Source organism: Oncorhynchus keta, chromosome 20, assembly GCF_023373465.1.
Source record: "Oncorhynchus keta strain PuntledgeMale-10-30-2019 chromosome 20, Oket_V2, whole genome shotgun sequence".
Classification (NCBI taxonomy): Eukaryota; Metazoa; Chordata; class Actinopteri; order Salmoniformes; family Salmonidae; genus Oncorhynchus; species Oncorhynchus keta.
The window spans coordinates 17,803,613-17,827,959 of record NC_068440.1 but is presented as its reverse complement, the minus strand read 5'-3'; the positions used below and the strand labels follow the sequence as shown (position 1 = coordinate 17,827,959).

Below are 24,347 nucleotides of genomic sequence, written 5' to 3'. Positions count from 1 at the left end.
ACCAGACCACCTCCAGTCAGACCACCACCACCCAGACCATCACTCCAGTCAGACCATCACCAGTCAGACCACCACCAGTCAGACCACCACCTCCAGTCAGACCACCACCTCCAGTCAGACCACCACCAGTCAGACCACCACCACCCAGACCACCACCAGTCAGACCATCACTAGTCAGACCACCAGCACCCAGACCACCACCAGTTAGACCACCACCAGTCAGACCACCTCCAGTCAGACCACCACCAGTCAGACCACCACCAGTCAGACCACCACCAGTCAGACCACCACCAGTCAGACCACCACCAGTCAGACCACCTCCAGTCAGACCACCACCACCAGTGTCTCCAGCAGCTCAGCCCAATTCAGACAATTGAGACATGGATTGCGTATGTGTGCCATTCAGAGGGTGAATGGGCAAGAAAAAATATTTAAGTGCCTTTAAACAGGGTTTGTGTCAAAAACTGCAACGATGCAGGGTTTTACACACTCAACAGTTTCCCGTGTGTATCAAGAACGGTCCACCACCCAGAGGACATCCAGCCAATTTGACACAACTGTGAGAAGCATTGAAGTCAACATGAGCCAGCATCCCTGTGGAACACTTTTGACACCTTGTAGAATTGAGGCTATTCTGAGGGCAAAAGGGAAGGTGTACATTATTAGGAAAGTGTACATTTGATATTTTCCTCTCCCACCAACAGATATATGACCCCTGTGTAACCCCACTGGAGGTCAACCCTCTGGGCCTGTCAGGTACGCAGTCCGAGAGTGCCATCAACGGTCACGAGATCACCAATGAGGAGAGGCTCTTCTAGAGGGCTCACCTGGGCAGCGAGTCATGCAACGTAGAGTTTACGAGAGGAGGTCAGGGTCATAGGTCATAGGATATACAGTCAGGTCCAACATTATTGGCACCATTGATAAAGATAAACAACAAATGCTGAGCTATATTGTATGCTACAAAAACTTGGGAAATTATATTATTTTATACTAATACAATTGCTCACTGAAAGAGATTTTTGTTAAACAAGTAATTTGCAAAAAGAAAGATATCAAAATGATTGGTACCCATTTTCAATACTCCGCCATCGTCCCTTTACGAGTATAATGGCACTGAGTCTTTTTCTAAAACGTTTTACAAGATTGGATAACCCATTGGGAGGGATCTTAGACCATTCCTTCACACATAATCTTTCCAGATCCTTGATATCCTTCATCTGCGCTTATGGACTGCCATCTTCAATTCAAACCATAGGTGGCTATCCCGGAGACTGATACAGCCATTGCAAAATGTTTGATTTTGTGGTAAATTATAGATGTCGGATCTTAACTTGATCACTCTTTTGTCTCTGAGAATTTGTCTGCTGCATCAGGAATTTCAAATGAGCCTTGTGAGTCGCTTAAAAAGAGCAGTTCCCCTTCTCTCCATGCGGGGACAGTCAAGTCATTGGGATCAGGGCTTGCTGTCCAAATAATTGTATCTCTCACTTTCTCAAACGCCAGGCCTAGGTCCTTTAGGTATTGCTATCTGGGCTCCTTGGGACATCCCTACCCTTACCCTAACCTAACCCTAACCTTAACCCTAACCTAACCCTAACCTTAACCCTAACCTTAACCCTAACCTAACCCTAACCTTAACCCTAACCTAACCCTAACCTAACCCTAACCTTAACCCTAACCTAACCCTAACCTTAACCCTGACCTAACCCTAACCTTAACCCTGACCTAACCCTAACCTTAACCCTGACCTAACCCTAACCTTAACCCTGACCTAACCCTAACCTTAACCCTAACCTAACCCTAACCTTAACCCTAACCTAACCCTAACCTAACCCTAACCTTAACCCTAACCCTAACCTTAACCCTAACCTTAACCCTAACCTTAACCCTAACCTAACCCTAACCTAACCCTAACCTTAACCCTAACCTAACCCTAACCTTAACCCTAACCTAACCCTAACCTTAACCCTAACCTAACCCTAACCTTAACCCTAACCTAACCCTAACCTTAACCCTAACCTTAACCCTAACCTTAACCCTGACCTTAACCATTTCAACTTCACTGGGGTAGGGAAGTCCAAAGTTCCCAGATAGCACAGACCTATGTCATATTACCAAAATGTATCTGAAATGCAGCCATACACATCAACAACCGTTGTTTTATGTAGCTTAGTAACCATATAGATATTGGTCTCAACAAGGCTATGACATTTAAGTGTATGGTAAGGTCAAAATTAAGTTAAATTGTGACCTGGGGAGGTCTAGTGGTTGGGGCCACTGCCTTCAGCATGACCTCGCACATATAGGCCTACATTGTCGCCACGGTTTCGATTCCGGCCCACGCCCTTCTGGCACAAATAACTCAATCCTCCCGATTGACTTGATATATTTATAGGAATATTTTAGTCCAGGAATATTTTAATATTGATAAATGACCAGCCAGACAGTTTTGGATAACACAGGAAACAAATAAAATAATATCAATAATCTACACCAACTTTAGTTTCCACTCATACAAAGTGTCAGGTAAATTGCCAGAGTATATTTGTCATGGTAAACGATGAAATACTTAATTTCTATTGTACGGAATGCTTGTCAAATTTCATGTTCATTAAATTTTTCATATGTACAAAAAGTTTATTTCTCAAAATGTTGTGCACAAATTTGTTTACATCCCTGTTAAGGAGCATTTCTCCTTTGCCAAGATAATCTATCCAACTGACAGGTGTGGCATATCAAGAAGCTGATTAAACTGAATGATCATTACACAGGTGCACCTTGTGCTGGGGACAATAAAAGGCCACTAAAATGTGCAATTTTGTCACACAACGCGATGCAACAGTTGTCTTAAGTTTTCACGAAGCGTGCAATTGGTATGCTGACTTCAGGAATGTCCACCAGAGCTGTTGCCAGAGAATTTAATGTTATTTCCTCTACCATAAGCTGCCTCCAACATCATTTTAGAGAATTTGGCAGTAAGACCAACCAGCCTTACAACCGCAGACCACGTGTAACCACGCCAGCCCAGGACCTCCACATCCGGCTTCTTCATCTGTGGGATGGTCTGAGACGAGCCACCCTGACTGCAGGTGAAACTGTGGATTTGCACAACCAAACTATTTCTGCACAAACTGTCAGAAACTGTCTCAGGGAAGCTCAGCTGCATGCTCGTCATCCTCACCAGGGTCTTGACCTGACTGCAGTTTGGAGTCGTAACCGACTTTAGTGGGTACAGTGACAAGCTCCTGAGGCCCATTGTCATGCCATTCATCCGCCATCATCACCTCGTGTTTCCGCATGAGAATGCACAGCCCCATGAAACAAGGATCTGTACATTGTTCCTGAAGCTGAAAATGTCCCAGTTCTTCCATGGCCTGCATACTCACCAGAAATGTCGCCCATTGTGCATGTTTGGGATGCTCTGGATCAACATGTACGACAGTGTGTTCAAGATCCCGCCAATATCCAGTAACTTCGCACAGCCATTAAAGAAGAGTGGGACAACATTCCACAGGCCACAATCAACAGCCTGATCAACTCTATGTGAAGGAGCTGTGTCCCACTGCATGAGGCAAATGGTGATCACACCAGATACGGACTGTTTTCTTTATCCACACCCCTACCTTTTTTAAAGGTATCTGTGACCAACAGATGCATATCTGTATTCCCAGTCATGTGAAATCCATAGATTAGAGCCTCATGAATTTGTTTCAATTGACTGATTTCCTTATATGAACTGTAACTCCAATAAAATCTTAGAAATTGTTGCATGACACGTTTATATTTTTGTTCAGTATAGATAAATCACCATTAGTCTGTTCAAAAAGGACTAAATTGATGCGATTACAATACCAACCAGAGGGCGAACGTGTCTTGAAGCAGGACTAAGGTAACACCTGACATCTTCTTTTTGGGTGCTGTAATGAGGTGACCAATAATGGTGGCAATTGGGATCAGCTGTGCGGGTGAATTTAGTGTATATTGATGGTTTAAAGAGACATCAACAAGCAATAATCTAGTGCCATCGATGGTTGCGATAGGCCCCTTGTTATTTGATTAAATTCCAATAGGCTACATTCTGTAGGCTACCCGTTAGCCTATCCATTGTCACACAATGAAAGGTGTGAAAAACGATACTAGGTCACGGTGTTTCCCTGTTTGAGTTGATGAGCTGATTTGGGCCCTCAATTGATTGACAGATATAGGCCTACTGCAGAACAATAAACTTTCCTCCAGTGTGGATGCTCATCCACGTTGTATAGTTAGGCTATGTATAAACATCTTGGCCATGTTCTAATATAATCTCCACCCGGCACAGCCAGAAGAGGACTGGCCACCCCTCAGTGCCTGGTTCCTCTCTAGGTTTCTTCCTAGGTTTTGGCCTTTATAGGGTGTTTTTCCAAGCCAACGTGCTTCAACACCTGCATTGCTTGCTGTTTGGGGTTTTAGGCTGGGTTTCTGTACAGCACTTTGAGATATCAGCCGATGTAAGAAGGGCTATATAAATAAATTTGATTTGATTTGAACCTGGTTTTTGGCTAAAATGACCTGGTACTTGGTTAAATTAATTATACCATTGACCTTGAAAAGGCGAAGGCCCCAGGACCAGTAGAAGCAAAATAGCCCAATAACATCAAAGATCCACCAAAATATTTTACAATAGGTATGAGGTTATTTTCTGCATACCCATCCTTTCGAAGCCAAACCTACCACTGGTGTGCGTGGCCAAATAACTCTATTTTCATGTAATCTGATCACAGCACAGGTTCCAATCCAAGTGCCAATGCTGTTTAGCAAACTTCAGACTACATTTTTCCGGCAACCCTTCCAAATAGCCTATTGGCATGGAGGTGGCGTCAAATTGTAGATTTGCGCAGCACATGCGCAGCACGTGTGGTGGAATAGATCAGAATGTCATCGGTGTAAACCACCACACCCTGTCCGTGCAGGTCCCTGAGAATCTCGTCTACAAAGGATTGGAAAACAGCTGGAGCATTTTTCAACCCATACGGCATGACGAGGTACTCATAATGGCCAGATGTGGTACTAAAAGCGATCTTCCACTCATCTCCCTCCCGGATTCGCACCAAGTTATATGCCTCCTGAGATCAAGCTTTGTGAAGTAGAGTTCTCCGTGAAATGACTCCATCGCTGTGGCGATGAGAGGTAGCGGTTAACTGAACCCCACTGTGATGGAATTTAGACCTCTATAGTCAATGCATGGACGCAGACCTCCCTCTTTCTTCTTCACAAAAAATAAACTTGAGGAGGCGGGTGACGTGGAGGGCCGAATGTACCCCTGTCCCAGAGATTCGGTGACATATGTCTCCATCACCACCTCCTGTGACAGGGGATACACGTGACTCCTGGGAAGTGTGGCGTTCACCTGGAGGTTTATCGCACAATCCCCTCTCGATGAGGTGGTAATTGGGTCGCCCTCCTTTCACAGAAAGCGATAACCAAATCGGCATATTCGGGGGAAATGCACACGGTGGAGACTTGGTCCGGACTCTCCACCATCATCGCACCGATGGAAACTCCCACACACCTACCTGAGCACTCCTCTGACCACCCCTTAAGAGCCCCCTGTTTCCACGAAATGTTGGGATTGTGATAAGCCAACCAGGAAATCCCCAGCACCACTGGAAACACAGGAGAATCAATGAGGAAGAGACTAATCCTCTCCTCATGACACCCCTGTGTCACCATGTCCAGCGGAACTGTGGCCTCCCTGACCAGCCCTGACCCTAATGGTCGACTATCTAGGGCGTGCACAGGGAAGGGTTGGTCCATCTGAACCAAGGGAATCCCTAACTTAAGCGCGAACCCGCAGTCCATAAAACTCCCCGCTGCGCCTGAATCTACTAGTGCCTTATGCTGGTAATTAGGGGAAAACTCAGGAAAGGAAATCAACACATACTTATGACCAACAGGGAGCTCTGGGTGAGCCTGGTGTTGACTCACTTGAGGTGTCTGAGCAGTGCCTGCCCTCTCGACTCCCAGACCAGCTCCTCCAGCACCGGTCAGCAGTGTGCCCTCTCCGACCACAACTGGTGCAGGTGGAGGCTCCTCCTCCAGTCGCCCTAGCTGCAGCACAACCTAACTCCATGGGTGTCGGAGCGGGAGTGCTGGGAGGTGGAACGAACAGAACCCGGTCTGGACGCCTGCGAGCAGCCAGCAAGTTGTCCAGCCTGATGGACATGTTGATCAGTTGATCTCGACAAGTTATCTCCCTGCGGACGTCCTCTCGCAGGCTACACCTATAGTGGTCCATCAGGGCCCTGTCATTCCACCCCGCGCCGGCGGTCAGGGTCTGGGACTCCAGCACAAAATACTGTGCGCTCCTCGTCTCCTGCCTCAGATGAAACAGCCGTAATGGTAATGGTAATGGCCCCTCGCTGAGTCTGGACCCTCCCAGACCGCGTTGGCCCACTCCAGGGCCTTGCCCGAAAGGCAGGAGACGAGGACGTTGACACTCTCCTCTCCCGAGGGAGTCGGGTGAACGGTCGCCAGGTAAAGCTCCAGCTGGAGCAGGATCCCCTTGCACCCGGCAGCCGTCCCATCGTACTCCCTTGGGAGCACGAGCCGAATCCTGCTAGGGCCGGACGCCACCGGAGAAGGTGGTGGTGCAGGCTGGAGAGTGGCTGAAGACGGGGTAGGGAGGCCGCTCCTCTCCCATCTCTCCATTCTCTCCATCACTAGATCCATGGCCGTCCTCAGACGGTGTAGCACGGCTGTATTCCTCCATGGATGCAGTCCAGAAAAAACACCTGTTCAACTGAACGAACCAAACGCAACCCAAAGAAATGACAGCTACACAAACAATCCCACACAGAACCTGGAGGGTAGGGCAATATTAAATACCCCACCAATTAACCTAAACTAGACACAGGTGGAGAACAAGACAGACAAAACCAAACAAAAAAGAAAGGGGATCGGTGGCAGCTAGTAGACCAGCGACGATGACCGGCAAGTGCTGCCCGAACAGGAAGAGGAGCAACCATCGGTGGAAGACGTGACACTGAATTCTGAAAGTCAACAACCATTTCTCTCTTTTCAATTCTGAGACCTTTTCCCATGCTGATGGATGACAAAGGGATTTGACATGCGTGTTTGAACCTTTCTAGGGCAAGCGTTCCGCTAGCGGAACCCCTCGACAACATTCCGCTGAAAAGGCAGCACGCGAAATGCAAAAATATTTTTTAGAAATATGTAACTTTCACACATTAACAAGTCCAATAAAGCAAATGAAAGATAAACTTCTTGTTAATCTTCCCATCGTGTCCAATTTCAGAAATGCTTTACAGCGAAAGCACAACATATGATTATGTTAGGTCACTGCCAAGTCAAAAGAACACAGGCATTTTTCCAGCCAAAGACAGGAGTCACAAAAAAGGGCAGCATGGGGGTCCAGGGTCTTGATTGTGCCTTGGGGACAGAGATGGGCAGAGATGGATCCTGCCTGGAGTTCCCCGGCACATGTCCAGATCAGGAGCCATGAAAGGTACCAGCGGCAGAGCTGTGTTGGGTGGTTGCATCAGCTAGTCCCCAAGGCTGAGTTGCAGGTGTCTTCACATGTGCCTGTGCCTGGGTGTGTGTGTGTACATTTCAATCAAGACCCTGGACCCCCATGCTGCCCTCAGTGCCAATGTACAGAGTGCAGATCAAACATCTGCAGACTGATGTGAATGAATGGCCAGGTTCAACCTCCAACCTTCTGAATGTCGATAGACGTAATCCACCCTTCCAATGAAATAGAACCCATCCCCCTCACTCACTGACTAATGTGTTGAGTTTTCTCTCTAGAAGCTAAAACATATTTCTAGTTCCTCAGATACACTAATGAGATGAGCAGTAGGGATTACAGTTCTGCAGGAGCTACAACACATACACCAGGTGGCAGCAGAGATCCATCCATCACTAATTACCAAAGCTACAAAGTCATAAACCCAGCCTATTTCTACCATTTCTCTTCTTACCATTTTAAACCTAACCCTAACCTTAACCATATTATGCCTAATCCTAACATTAAATTAAGACCAAAAAGCTTATTTTATTTGACTTTGTGGCTGAGCTATCTAGTTTAAACCCTCACTCCTTCCTCTCTGTTGTCATTTGGAGGTAATGTCCACTCATTCATGTGATAAAAGGTCTGAGGATTAGTCATGAAGGGGGGTGAAACAGAGGAAAGATGAGGAGAGGGAGATGGGCGTGGAGGCTGCTTATATTACATGTTGCTAGGAGTCTGTCTGTCTGTCTGTAGCTGCCTTATATTCGAACTGCTGCTATAGCCTGCCTGTTTGTCTCCCTATGTGAGAATGCTGTTAATTGACTACAGCTCAGCGTTCAACACCATAGCGCCCACAAAGCTCATCACTAAGCTAAGGACTCTGAGACTAAACACCTCCCTCTGCAACTGGATCCTGGACTTCTTGACTGGCCGCCCCCAGGCGGTAAGAGTAGGCAACAACACGTCTGCCACTATGATTCTTAACACTGGGGCCCCACAGGGGTGTGTACTTAGTCCCCTCCTGTATTCCCTGTTCACCTATGACTGCGTGGCCAAACATGATTCCAACACCTTCATTAAGTTTGCTGACAACACAACAGTGGTAGGCCTGATCACCGACAACAATTAACTACCCACAAAAACCCAGTGGGAAAAAGCTACCTAAGTATGTTTCTCAATCAGAGACAACGATAGACGGCTGCCTCTGATTGAGAACCACACCGGTCAAACAACAAAGAAATCCAAAAACATAGAAAAAGGAACATATAATGCCCACCCTAGTCACACCTGGTCTAACCAAAATAGAAAATAAAAGCCTCTCTATGGCCAGGGCGTGACAAGACTGCTGGACAATTAATAAAATCGCCACCAGACAGTTTACATTGACCCCCCCCCCCCCACCTCCCTTTTGTATACTGCTGCTACTCGCTGTTTATTACCTCAGCTAACCTGTGCAAGTTGCACCCACAGTGCTGGCGCGCGCCAACAAGCGTCTGCATTGCTATTCCTCCTCAACTAACCTGTACCCCTGCACACTGACTCGGTACCGGAGCCCCCTGTATATAGCCTCATTATTGATATTCTTATTGTGTTACTTTTTATTATTACTTTTTTATTTGAATCTACTTGGTAAAAAAAATCTGGTAAAACTCTTCTTGAAAGGCACTTTTGGTTAAGGACTTGTAAGTAAGCATTTCACGGTAAAGTCTACAATTGTTGTATTCGGCGCAGGTGACAAATAAAGTTTGATTTGATCTTCTCTTGTGTTTAACAGGACTTACTGTCTACTTCCTTTTATGGTGCAGAGTTTACGCCACATATCCTGTTCTTTCTCTCCTTTTCTGCTTTACTTAAAAACATCTGCACTATTTTTCATCCGTTTTTACTGCTGTCATCTACAGGGAGATGTAGGCCGTCATTGTGTCATTGTAAATAAGAATTTGTTCTGAACGGACTTACCTAGATAAATTAAGGTTAAAAAAAAAGAAGGAAAAAAAAGAGTGTGTGTGTGTCCATGCGAGTGTGTTCATGTTAACTGATCAGCATGTTTGTCTGTTTGGGGATAGTTGAGTCATGTTACTCTGTAAACTGCTTCAGCTCCAACCCACGTACTGTAGGGTATGTCTCATGTTGTGTTGTTGTGTTGTCACCAGATCACCATGCTTGTTGTCACCAAAGTGGAATGCTTCTGGCAGGGATCAGTCTTTACAAGGCATAGCTGATACAGTATGGGTCATGGTGTTTACAGTGTGTTTCTGTGTGTGAATACAGTGGGCCTTTGGGCTATGGCTGTGTGTTTGTTGTGTACACTGTTACCACATCCTCACACAGAAAGCAGGAAGATATCTTAACTTCTAATGTGGCCAATCTTGTTCAGAAAACCTTGTGGGGACACACAATTCAGTCCCATTCAAAATCCTATTTTCCCTAACCCCTAACCCTAACCTTTAACATAATTACAAACCTAACCACTAATTCTAACCTTAACCCTAAACCCCCTAGAAATAGTATTTGACCTCTTGGGGAATAAAAATGGCCCCAGTTGGTGAAATTTTTGTTTGTCTACTATTTTTGTGGATACTTCAGGTCCCCACAATAATAGTTCAACAAGTCCACGCACACACACATATACACACACACACATATACACACACACACATATACACACACACACATATACGCACACACACATATACACACACACACAAACAGAAAATACAAGAGAAAAAGAGGACAGAGAGAGAAACAGAGAACGAGAGAGAAAGAGGGGGAGTCTATATTGTGAGGCATACGTAGGTTCCCAGTTGGTCTGTTCCTCTCACCAGATGAGTGAATTTGCATGGCTGAGTCAGCATGCCACTTGCACCACACAGAGAAACTGCTCAGGAAATTCCCCTCTTCCATTGGCTGGGTGTGACTCAGTGTTGCGCGGTCGGGAGGTGTGTAGTGCTCTACCTGCAGTCCATTGAGTGTACATTATGATTCTATGTGTGTGTCTCTTGGGAAGCCTGTCCCAGAGATTGGTAGTGCAGTGTGAATGGGAGGCAGGAATCTCATGGGCACTCTTTCACAGCAAATTCATCAAGGACAGCAAATCATTGTGCTGTAGACATTGATTCAGAAGGCCTGCTTTGACCATCCTAAGTCCTTCCTTGTTCTCTACCATTGCCATTGATCCTCACTTTGTCCTGTTACCATAGATACAATAGCCTAGGCAACATTTTGATAAACAATGAAATGTTTTGCATTTCAGTGATACGTCTGCAGCCATTGCTACTCAGTCAACCATTTCTTATGATCACATCATCACTTAAATCTCTACAGATAAGCAACTATTGTCAATAGACTCCTCAGCCTCATTTACCTTGTTAACCTGTCCTTGTGAAATCCACCTCATTGTAGTTCAGTGGTTACCATGTCTGTAAAGAGATCATTGATATTAACTATTTGGTATAAGATGCAGTATGTTATCTGAACGAGTATCAAAATGACTGTTGGAAGAGCGGGGTCATGCTGACAGTGTGATGCCACAGACGGTTGTTTGTGACGCTTAAGTGACGTTCATGAGAAAGATGGTTGTGACTGCTGCATGTATACACACAAACACACACACACTGCTACGTTCCAATCTAATAAAAATGACACGGTGACCTTGGAGAAAAACAGTCAATGGTATTTTTAGACCGTTATTCTTGTCACGGGCATCTTCTTTTCATTTCCTCATGTTCTTCTACCTTTCTTTCTTGCTCCAGTCGAGCCCCACCAGGCCTGCCTGCCTGGGACCTGCCTGGGGCCTGCCTGCCTGCCTGGGGCCTGCCTGCCTGGGGCCTGCCTGCCTGCCTGGGGCCTGCCTGCCTGCCTGCCTGGGGCCTGCCTGGGGCCTGCATGCCTGCCTGGGGCCTGCCTGCCTGGGGCCTGCCTGCCTGGGGCCTGCCTGCCTGCCTGGGGCCTGCCTGCCTGCCTGGGGCCTGCCTGCCTGCCTGCCTGGGGCCTGCCTGGGGCCTGCCTGCCTGCCTGGGGCCTGCCTGGGGCCTGCCTGCCTGGGGCCTGCCTGCCTGGGGCCTGCCTGCCTGCCTGGGGCCTGCCTGCCTGCCTGGGGCCTGCCTGCCTGGAGCCTGCCTGCCTGGGGCCTGCTTGCCTGGGGCCTGCCTGCGCTCACACTTTGATGTGTGCGTGTGTGTAAAACAAGGCTCTCTGGAAGACAATGAGGCCCTCTCACCAGGGAAGGACTGACTGCTAGTACATCACTCTGTCTCTACTCTGACTGAAACACTTCTTCATGCCAACTCGATAAAAGGGTTTTTGATCCCTACTCAAATCCTCAAAAGAGAGAGTGCTTGGAGATGTCACGTAAGGATCTTCCAGTTTAGTTCCTAAATTGACTGACATGGATTGGAATTGACCCCTGGAAGTATTTGTTGGTTAAGGCTACCACCTTGCACACTCATGTCCTAAAATATATATTTTTGTCTTATTTACATCAGTGCTGTTGGCTGATGAGCAATGAAAAAAGGTCAAACAAGAATATATACAGGATAAAACAAGATATACAAAAAGGAATTATTTGTCTTATTTAGGTAAACTATTGGCCAATACATCACTAATGTCTGGTGACCACACCTATCATGTCTGGAGACCCCGCCTATCAGCATATCACTAATCAGACAGAGGCTAGTGTCACACAGTCAGCATGGCTGCCTCAACCCTGGAAAACACTGACTCAACAGTGAGTCAGTTACATATGTCTAATGAGTTATGTCAACCTGGAAGCTGTTTCATTTGGTATGGTTGAGTGGTGGGAAGGTGGTAGAATGAAAATGAAAGCGACAGTCAGCCACACGAAGTAGATCGCTGTAGCGTTTGTATCAACTTCGTTCAATTCAGTAAGTGAACTGAATTTCCAATTCCATATGTCCTCATTGAAAAGCAAACAGAGGTAGAAAGACAGATGAACAGGGACAGACAGACAGACAGACAGACAGACAGACAGACAGACAGACAGACAGACAGACAGACACAGACAGACACACAGACAGGCAGACAGACACAGACAGGCAGGCAGGCAGTCGGACAGACACAAACAGACAGACAGGCAGGGAGGCAGACAGGCAGACAGACACTGATACAAAGTCAGACAGAAAGAAAAGAGAATATAGGAAGGGGTGGCCTTTATCAGAGAGAGAGAGTCCTCAAGGACACAGTATGCCGTCCATGGGAGTCAGGCTAAGGTATTGGAGGGGGAGAAACAGGTGAGGGGGGTGAGAAAGGGGGGGGTCTGACGCATTTAAGAGCCGTTGCAGGGTACTGGTGACATCCAGACAGCCATACAGAAATCACAGAGACTGGAGAGATGGCTTCGGTCCAAATACTGGTGGTGTTTGGTGAACCGTGGTGATTCCTGGCTGAACAAGAAAAGAGAGAGAGGGGGGTTAGAGGATAGAGTAGGAGAGAGAAAATAGGAGAGATAGAGAGAGAGAGGGGGGGGGTTAGAGGATAGAGTAGGAGAGAGAAAATAGGAGAGATAGAGAGAGAGAGCGAGAGTGAAAAAGCAAGAGTGTTAGGCGAGGACTAACATTGGACTTCTCTCAGTTTGGTAATACTTCAATGCTTCACAAGGAGTAGAGCGGGTAACGGCGTTTCAGATGCACTAGCCATATTATGGGGAAGGTTGTGTGGTTTCAAGCTATTCAGAAGACAATCGTTAGAGTCGACACATGGGTGACAGAAGCACCAACATGTTGCTGTATTAATAGTTACGTTTCCCTGATAAAAAGCCATTGTGAATTTAAAGGCCCTGGCTGTAGATCCACGTTGACCTGAAGCCTCATTCTGAATGAGAGAACATCTAGGTTGAGTAAACTGTGTATGAGAATGAGCCTGTTATCAGTGCAGCCTGTCTGTGAGATCGCCCCAGCCAACCAGCCAGTATGCCAGTCAGTCACCTTTAGCAGGGCCTTATCTAATCAGTGAGCCAAATACAGAAGTGTGTGTGGTGACTCATCATGAGGAGAGAGCGACAGGGAGCGTCAACAGTCAACAGCTAGCAGCGTAGTTCACTTCACAGGAGAAACAAACATGGGAGGGAGTAGGTAGGGAGTGGCAAGGGAGGTGAGACAAGGGGGAGAGTCAATAACCAATAGTGTTGTTTGTTACAGAGGGAGAAACAGACAGACAGACGTGAGCGAAAGGAGGGAGTGTCATTTCTGAGACAGGGAGTGTCAAACAGCCAACAAGGTAATTTCAGAGAAAAGCCTAACATGAGCACATACAGATATCATCGCTGCAGTGAGTCCTCCTTCCTAGAATGACTACACTAGCCTGAGGGTAGTTTAAAGAGAGTTAGACTGTGGTGTATCACAGTAAAACTGTCAACATCTGTTCTAGTGACAATAGGAATGGTTACCCAGGAGGAGCTTATGAGGGGTGTGTTGGACAGACAGACAGACAGACAGACAGACAGACAGACAGACAGACAGACAGACAGACAGACAGACAGACAGACAGACAGGTATTCAACACCTGACTTGAATTACTGATATAAGGGCTTTCAAACTAGTTAAGTCAAGGCATTGTACATTAAAACATAATAAATGAAGATCAGGGACAGAAAACAGGTAAAGAGACTCTGATTTCAACCCAGTCCTTAGTACAGCTACAGTACGACAGCCCGCGGTTTGGAATAGCCTTCACTAGGAGTGGACTAGGCCCCCAGAGAGGTAGTTATACAATATGATTATAGGTCAAGGTGAACCTCAGTTATGACCAGATTAGCATATCGTCTGCCCCTGTCCTGCCTGTGGATTATCACCTTGGCTAGTCCTGTAGACATAGTCTCATCAGGCAACTCTGTATGAGCCTCAACTTGTACTGTTGCTTTGTATTGGTGCTAGACATAAACTACAACTACCTGTCAAACCTGTTTATTATAACGCTGTCATCTAATGATAGTTTACTATCCATCCATATCCATTGAGACAGTTCTACAGTAGCGGTGCATGGGTACAATTACTGAAGCCAAGCCAAGTCAGTTAAAACTGTTGTGATAATTGCAATGCTTGCTCTATAACCGTTCGTTCAAACGCCACCGTAATATTCAAGGCCATGACAATCACACCGTGGCGGAATAAATTAAACTACTCATACGTTTGTTTCATCCAAAATTGGAGAGCAAAATCTGTTGGGTGAAGTCCAGTTATTATGAGATAATGCCTGAGAAGCTGGTGTTTGCTACTACAGGCCCGTCCGATGCCACCGCTACTTCGGCAGCAGCAACTGACCCATCAGACGACGACGCGACTTCGGCAGCTGCATCAGGTCCTGGTTGACTGCACTGCGTTACTGTGATCAGACCCGTAGGGGGGTCTGTCTACCAAAATCCTTTATACTAATGTGTTTAGATGCTTTTTATAGTGGAAATCAAGTTTATAAATTGCCTGGCTGGGCTGATGAGACAGTGGATTGATGGAACAGAGTAAATAGGCATTTTAACGTCATAGATTTAGCCGGTAGTAACCTGTGGAATAGACACCGTCTTGAATATTGTTTTAACCAATCAGCATTCAGGATTAGACCCACCCATTGTATAATTAAGTGATCATGCCCGAAAAGCAAGTGTTTGGAGGATATATTGGCATGGGTGTTATTAGGCCAAGCAAGTTAGTTACTAAGCAACTACTGATTTAGAACCACGGCCGTTACTGTAAGTCAGAATAAAGACAACCGGAGCACTGCCCCCGCTATTCCAGCACCATTTCAACTTAAACATCATCAAATCAACAAGGCTGTATATGCTTAGTTTAATACACTGAAAACAAACTTAAAGATACCAAAAACGATTTAGTGAAATCAATGTTGCTAAATATCATGTGGCTGTCCATGGTACTGATTCTGTCTGTGTGTGCACAATTTTTTTTTTTAAGTTGACTCCCCCTACTTGTAGACTAGTTGAACACCAATGCCATCCTCCTCTCTTTCATGTTGGCAAAACGGTCTATGTCTCTGTCATACAGTACCCTTATAGTTTTTATTGTCATAGGCTACCTAGCTAAAATGCCTCCTAGCCTAACTTCCTGAGTGTACTAGGCTACATCTAGGCTACATATTGAACTTCAATCGTCTCAGGCCACTGGCAAAACATATTAATTTATGACTAGATCAGAATTACCATCATTATTATTAGTCTGTACAGAGAATGAACTCAAAAACAAAAGTCCAAATCCCCATCTCCATCATTGGCTAAGGAAATCGTCAATTTTGCAAGCTAGCTACTGCAGGACATCAACACACGCAGACCAGAAACAGACACATTTTTCTGACAATCATGATATTTTGCTTGGGATATGATTTGATTGGTGTGAAGCTAAATCCAAACTGGCCTCCATTGGGGGCATTTTGCTGCGCCAGGTCAACCAGCAGTTGAGCCCAGCTCAATGCTGATTGGCTAATTATTATTTTTTATCAAGGGAGGCCAAATGCTACATGTCATACTCTTTTGTTCCAAACAGCATCAGATACACGCGCTACAACATACCAAGAAAGGGGGTCGTTGTTTACCTCGCTCGGATGATTTCTCCAGTGAGATTCTGCCACTTGAGAATTGACGTAAAATAATGAAAACACATATTTAGGGAAGCCCGGCTTCCCTTGGCATCCATGAATACACGCCACTGCAGCTGTAGAGCCCATACATGAACACTACTGAGATGTCTCACTGTACCGGAGCAGAAGTATTGTCAGACTCATTGTATAGTTGTCAGAAGTAGTTGAGGTTTCAATACAAAGTCACACATGAGGTATTCAAAGGATGCATGGGGTATTCAAAGGATGCATGAGGTATTCAAAGGATGCATGAGGTATTCAAAGGATGCATGAGGTATTCAAAGGATGCATGAGGTATTCAAAGGATGTATGGGGTATTCAAAGGATGCATGAGGTATTCAAAGGATGCATGAGGTATTCAAAGGATGCATGAGGTATTCAAAGGATGCATGGGGTATTCAAAGGATGCATGAGGTATTCAAAGGATGCATGAGGTATTCAAAGGATGCATGAGGTATTCAAAGGATGCATGGGGTATTCAAAGGATGCATGGGGTATTCAAAGGATGCATGAGGTATTCAAAGGATGCATGGGGTATTCAAAGGATGCATGAGGTATTCAAAGGATGCATGAGGTATTCAAAGGATGCATGGGGTATTCAAAGGATGCATGGGGTATTCAAAGGATGCATGGGGTATTCAAAGGATGTATGGGGTATTCAAAGGATGCATGAGGTATTCAAAGGATGCATGGGGTATTCAAAGGATGCATGGGGTATTCAAAGGATGCATGAGGTATTCAAAGGATGCATGGGGTATTCAAAGGATGCATGAGGTATTCAAAGGATGCATGAGGTATTCAAAGGATGCATGAGGTATTCAAAGGATGCATGGGGTATTCAAAGGATGCATGGGGTATTCAAAGGATGCATGAGGTATTCAAAGGATGCATGGGGTATTCAAAGGATGCATGGGGTATTCAAAGGATATCATAGAGCGATGCAGATACAGAAACATGTTAGAAAACTCTCCATACTCTGGCCAGTTCTTTAAATAAATATTTTATTGTTGTTGAAAATAAATACATTTTCTTAAAATAGAATCAATAACATTAAAAAAAACTTTGGGAGTTGGGAGGTGGGGGGTTAACCCCAAATGAAGTGGTGTAATTTGGAACAAGGATTTTACAATACAATCTCACAAATGTATCCACCATTTTAAGACTTCACTTCCCACAATGCATTCCGTTCTGCTGTACATTCTCAGCGGATGTGTGGAAAAGTGGTGACATTACATCTCTTTTCACAATGTTCACATGCAATCTACTAGGTCTTAAAGCTTCAGGCCTGTCCTGTACCCAAACCCTTGATATAATGAAACTGTTTGTTAGCCTGGGTAATCCAGACTGAATGCTGCACTTAATGGTTAGCCCAGCATTAAATCTGGTTTTACCATGCAACCTATTTATATCAACACTCCCAATTGTCAAAATGGATGATAAACCCTCATCTCTTGTCATTCAACACATCAACATCAGCCATCAGCCATTCAACAATTACATCTGACAATGTTTTTTGAAAAGTACCTTAATTATGTCAACTTTACCTACATTCTACAGTACAAAGACACCATACATTAGAAGTCTGAAATATTATTGATATAGCTGTAATCAAATGACTTTGAGAGGCTACACCCTCTCTAAGGCTTAAAAGACAAAGACAAATATTATTTTCAGATTGTAATAGATCATTTTTTCATAAGGGGTTGTGAAACTGCCCTAAATAGCCTGGTCCCAGATCTAAGTCCAAGTTATACATAAATAGACTGGTAACAGATAACCCGACCACAAGAAATGACCCGATATGGTTGGGGTTTCGGCCTTTGCAATGATGAGTGTACTTTCTGTTGTCCATTGTATGTTTGGGCTCAGAGCTCTGCAAAATGGCAGGTCTCCGGGGGTGAGACAGGGTTAAGAGTAGCCTGGAATCCAAACTGAATATTTGCACTTTGTGCTAATAGTGAAGTGAAGTACAGTGAAGTGAAGCTATAGTGAAATAGAGCGATATTCCCTTTAGATTCCAGGCTAGAAAAAGAGCTGAGACACCAGTGAGTGTAGCTCTGGTATTGGAACAGATTACCACAATGCATTACAGAGGGAAGCTTTCCCCTTCCCCCAATCCTCTCTTCAACCTCACTGCTCCTCCAACCTCTCTGTTCTGACATCTCCACAAATAGCTCAACAGAACAGGACAGGAAGTTCTCGTACTAGTCACTGGAGCAAAGCAGTAACCTTGCCAAAACCTCATTATGCACAGTGGGCATTGGGGGAAAACACTGCACCACCACAGAAATAGAACGTTTTCTAATTACCAAGGGTACTTCCAAAACGGCACCCTGTTCCCTAATATAGTGCACACTACCTTTGAGTGCCAAGTTTTCTAATTACCAAGTTATTGGGGCTGTGATGCTGGATGACCTCAATTAAGACAAGCGTGTGTGAACGAGTGATTTAAATCTAATCAGGAAAGAACCAGTTGAGTAAGCTAATCTATGGAAACAGCAACCAACCTGTGTGTGAGGGCGTGCATGTGTGCGGGCGTGTATGTGTGCATGTCTGTGTGTGTGTTGCTCTGCACTGTTGGGTTTGGACCTTTGGTAATGAAATCAATTCCACAGGTAAAGAGAGGCAGCTTTAAACAATGATTAAACCAACCAAGTACTGCTGGAGTAGTGCCTAGCACTATGCTGTGTCCACAGAATGGACTAATGAACGCTGTCCACAGTTCAAGGCAGTTGAAGCAGCCTCCACTGTCCTAGCCTACATACCCAGTCAGCACATTGGCCAAGGTTAGGTTAGAGGACCAAACCCAGTCACTACTCTCAAGAATTACCTGGCAGGCTTACACACTCAAGATGTTCACAAAAGGGCAAATCCTAACTCCTACTAAAGTCAAATGTTCACTTGGTCACCCATTGATATCCATGCACGACTAAGTACAAATTTGGTGGAAGTTAGGATTCACCCCAGATAGAGCACTAGGTTACTGTACTTCTCACAATACAACACGTTGTGTTTACGTCTTTTAACTGCCAGTGCTGTTCAAAGTCTAAAGTGAGTTCTATGACTCAGAATGACCTGCGACTGAGAGAGCTTCTGGTTTCCCCCTGCCTTACCTTCTGTGCCACACTCACAGATACCGGATGTAGAGTAAATAGCCCGCTGTTATGTTATGTGTGTTCTTCCATAAATACTACTCAGTGTATTCCCTTGCCGCAAGGTCCACCAGTAGAAGTACAGTGTAAAGTAGTCATTGAGACTCTACTGAACGAGAGCATCTAACTGTTTGAAGGTAGACGCTGGCCCTCAGTGTTCAGATGAATATTTTAAGACATGCAGGGTGTGTTCTCTGTTCTCTTGCTATAGAGATGCTACTCTGTATGTGCAGCACTACTTCGCCAGTGATTTGATCAGATTTAATTCAGCAGTAGGAAATAGAGAAACTGCGGACATTTAAGATTCAAGGAAATATACGTTTTAATGATAATTATAATGTTGTTCTGATTATGTGATCAGATTATGTCAGGGAGAGGAACCAGATTGCCAGGGTAACACAGTTAATTCCTAACCAATCAGAGACTAATAAACCCCCACCACCCAAGAAAATCTAACCCCATTGGCCCATTCTCTCTCAGGCTCTTACTAAAGGAAATGGTAAGGTAATGAGGAAGGAATCCTCCAAGCCTGTTTTGAAGAACCAGCCTTCAACATACACACAATAAAGTTTTGAACAACTCTTTCCCCCCCAATAACCCAATTCATAATCAGACGACCAACTCAATTTGTCAAATGTCCGCTAGCTACTTGGTTGGGTAAATTCATAAATAAATACATTTCTAAAAGCCATAGATCAAATCTAGTAGTCTCAGGTGAAGCTAGTCTTTGTATTGTCTCAGCTTGTCTGTCTCGTCTTCCTGTCCTGCTGAATGAGTCTACATTCATCCCTCAGGCCTCAGCACACATGTTGACACTAGGGCATGGGTGGCAGCCCAGAGGCAGGACGGAAGGCAGTACAGAATCGACAGAGGCCACTGCGCCAGAGTGAGCGCCACCCTGTGGCCGGGCTGACTGAGCTCAGCTCTCACCGACACTGATGCTGGTCAGCCTGATGCAGAGGAAGCTTTCGTTTCCTCTCCTCTCTTTCTGTCCTTACAATTCATCTTAAACCAACAGGTAGGCCTACTATTCACAGGTAGGTCAGTGTGTTCTGTAGATCTACTATACATGGTCACAGATAGATAGCCTAAACTCACACAGAGAGAACTGAAACAATAGTCTGCGTGTCTCCTCTTGTGTGTGCTACTGTGGCTAGTCTAGTCTGTGGTTCAGTCTTTCTCTGGGCGCCGGCCTGTTTTTACAGCGTCTTTCTTCGTCTGACTGTTGTGTATCTCTCAGCAGCTCACAGTGCTCGGCTGCTGTTTCATATTAACAAAGTCAGGGATGAAGTCAAACTCGTTCTGACACAGGAACAGTTCTGGGAGCTCCTGAACCCGGTCCAGACCCAGCTCCAACACCAGCGCTGTCAGAACCTCCTCATCTATCAGGTCTATGTCCATATTATGTCCCAGCACCATACCTGGCCCACCCTGACCCATGTGCTGCATGCTGGCCAGCTGGCCTGGCCCTACTCTGTACTGGGCCCCGTTGGCCAGGTGATGGCCCTGGACCGGCCCCAGTGGATGTCCGTGGTACTGGGTGTTGAGTTTCTGGAGGTGCATGGAGGCCATGAGCTGCTGGGAGGTGAGCCCACTGGGGTGGTACTGTTGCTGGGGGTGCTGGGGTTGAGACTGGGGGTGCTGCTGCTGCATGTGGTGGTGCTGCTGTTGTTGATGTGGCTGTTGTTGTTGATGCTGTTGGTTATACATCATCTGGTTCATCTGGTGATGGTGTCCTCCCATCTGTGCTCCGTTGACCTGGCCATTCACCTGACCGCTCATCCCAGGCGGCCCCACCATCCCCAGACCGGGCCGCTGCCTCATGGCGGCCTCCATGGAGGTCTGCGGCACCCGGCCGTAGTGCATGACCTGGCCGTTGGGAAGGGTGCGGAGGCCGGGTTGCGGCACGGCGTGCTGTGGAGGGCCACCCATTCCCCCCATCCTGTAGCCATGGAGGGCCGTCGCAGGGCCGTGGGACATGGGCATCATCATGTGGTCTGCCATGGTTTCTCTATCACCCTGCAGAAGGAAGGACAATGTTTATGTTAGTTATGATGATGACTCTGTATAAGAACATTTACAAGGAAACCTTTACTGTCACCCTGCGGAGGAGGAGGAGCAATGTTGTTGTTAGCGGTGCTTCAGTCCAGAGCCTTTAAGTTGCGAAATAATCAGGCGTGCTAGTAGTCGAATAGATGAAAAGAGGATTGATTGGCGTTTTTCAAAGAGAGGTTTGGGAAGCATTGATAAACATACAACGGTTAAGAGCACTGGGGCAGTAACTGAAAGGTTGATGGTTCGAATCCGTGAGCCAACAAGGTGGAAAAATCTTCCATTCTTCCCATGAACAAAGCAGTTAACCCCCAACAACAACTGCTCCCGGGGCACTGATGACCTCAATTAAGGCAACCCTGGATCTTTCTGATTCAGAGGGGTTGGGTTAAATGTGGAAGACACATTTCGGTTGAATGCATTCAGTTGTACAACTGACTAGGTGTCTGCCTAGTTCATCAGATCAATCTGAGAGACACAGCTCCCGGAGAACATAAAATTCCCACCACCTCATGCCATGACTTTTAACATCTCCATAGAGATAGACAGTGTACTATGAGTGATTCAAACAGTGTTGAGTCAGTAATCTATTCAGATGACGTTTGGGGGCCATTTACACTTTCGATTGTTTAACCATCATTTCGACCACAGCAACATTACGCATAGCCTAATGCCTGTATCCGCTGCCAGTATGTAGCCTATTACACGATCGGAAATACCAGTCATACCTTTGTCGTTGAACGGACGCAGAAGAGCGCATGTCGAATTTTAATCGGTAGATACATAGTAATAAATAAGGTACTACATGCACAATGATAGCATAGCGAGAGCATCCGCGCGAAAGGAAACCAACGTTTACAAACATTTCGTTAGGCACAAGCAGTGATAAATGGACAAGATGGTCATTACGATCTGTGCTTATAGGAACAATACAATGGAAATAAAAATTAAAGACAAACACCCTACGATTTATTAATTCAAAACGGAATCTGTATTTGTGCCATCTCTGTAACAGTTAAAATGGCACAACAACGCATAATTTCCCCACCCACAATTACGCAAGGTAAAACTATTAATGACATTCTTAATAACGTACATGTCTCTATCACCGCATAAACACAATATGATGGTTGATCCATTGGATACCATAGGAGTGTGGCTCTGTCTTTTCACTGTCTGCTTGAAAACAAAGCATGTCGTGTTTCTTTCTTCTCTTTCCCCCAGAAATGAACTCCAGTGCCCCTGGCGCTCGGGTTTCCGTTCAAACCTCTTTGTGCTTTATCTATACAAATAAATAAAAACTACGATCCGATGCAACATTGTTTCTAAACCGACAATCATTTAGAGAGAATGGTCAACAGGCTATGTATGTATGTATGGTCAACAGCGGAACAAAATCCATACAATTGTGTTTGGGCTATGCAAGCGTGAACGTTTAGGCATTTTAACAGTCATTCCGTCTATGTCACATTTTGCAAAAGGCTAAAAGGGGAGCAACAAAGAATGATCAAGATATGTTTTTGTAGCTGAATTATTACACACTATATCTAAATTTTTACGCTTCAGTTTACCCGTGTATTCTAGGTATTTGCATAGGGGCCAGATTTCATTGAACAGTAAATACTTTTGATACCACATTACAACAAAAATAATAATCCGGTTTAAATAAACTCGGTCTGGCAATATATACAGTTCAATCGTTTAGTAATTTATCATACAGTATCACTATGCACTATAGCCGGCATATGAACAATCGGTCATGTAAGAAACCGTAAATAAAACGAACAATGGTTCTCCTACCTTCCCCTCAGTAATAGGACAGTCTCTCTCTCTGCAACGAATGCCCCCCTCACAAGACAACACTTACCAGCTAAATGGCCCTGCTCTGAAGTTCTCTCGTTCTCTTTCTGCTATTGGATCTCCGTCTTTACTTCCAAAGGCGATGCGCCAAATACATGTATTTCATCGAATTAAAACGATCGGTGCTCTCTAGTGCACTGTGGGGCGAGCGAGAATCCGTCACCAGAGTTACTTTTCTGGGTCAGCTCCGGGATTATATACATGTATAAACCAACCAGCCGAGAAGGAAAGAGGGAGAGGTGGAGCTACTGTCGTCTCTGTATCCTTTGTTCCGATTGGCTCGGTTTGTGACCCTAGTACAGATTTAGCGCACGTTGGACAATTCATGAACTGCTCCTGACATGTTCTTAAATGTTGGCGTTAGGTAGCCTACGACTCCTTTGTATAACACGCATTTGATGTGGCCTCATATATTTTGTAGCCTCCTCGGGGAGGCTACATGACACTGGTATGTATGTCAACAATAATCATTATCATATGCATAATACTTTCATCAACAAATAGCCTATATACTAGACAAGTATTTCATGTTTTACAACATTCTCTATGTTACAAATTAGAGTCCGGTTTCATTGAGGCCTACAGTATGTTTTCGAAATACAATATGAATGACAAATTACTGATTCATTTCACTATTCATTTCAGATTACAGTCACAGAATCAATCAGAGCTGGCTATTAGAGACAGACAACGGTAGGCTCTGGTGCGTTCTATGCAAATGTGTTGTTGCAGAGAGACAGGGCCTGGTGATACATATGCATGTGAACAGCAACCCCCCCCAGAGAGAGAGAGCCTGCTGGCATGAAACTGGTGCTAATGACATGACACCTCATTCAGCTCAGCACACCATGGTTGAACAGAAACAAAAACCATCGAAGACGATGGTTGAACAGAAACCATAGAAGTAGAGAGTGACTGTCTAATTTACAGGCACAATGGCTGGGTGCTCATTCTCTCCTCTCGGTCTCCTTCACCCTCTCTCTCTCTCTCTCTCTCTCCCTCTGTTCACAGAGCGATTGATGCTCGTAGTCCCCTCATCATAACTTACTTCTCTTATATCACAGTGGAGAGTCCAAAGAGTCAAGACCTCTCTGCAGAGACATGGCATCCACTGATGTTGAAACACACACACACACGCACACACACACACACACCCTTTTGTGCTGAAGAAT

The 24,347-nt window shown here is 45.3% G+C and overlaps 1 protein-coding gene across 1 annotated transcript; it reads right to left on the bottom strand.

The window, feature by feature from the left end:
• Nucleotides 1-17,095: 17,095 nt before the first annotated feature.
• Nucleotides 17,096-23,382, bottom strand: LOC118399486 (cbp/p300-interacting transactivator 3-like). Its single transcript, XM_035795605.1, has 2 exons — nt 23,183-23,382; nt 17,096-21,282 (listed from the first exon to the last, which is right to left on the bottom strand). Exon 2 carries the CDS (start codon nt 21,265-21,267, stop codon nt 20,500-20,502), a length of 768 nt encoding a protein of 255 aa, XP_035651498.1. The 5' UTR covers nt 21,268-21,282; nt 23,183-23,382; the 3' UTR covers nt 17,096-20,499.
• Nucleotides 23,383-24,347: the final 965 nt, after the last annotated feature.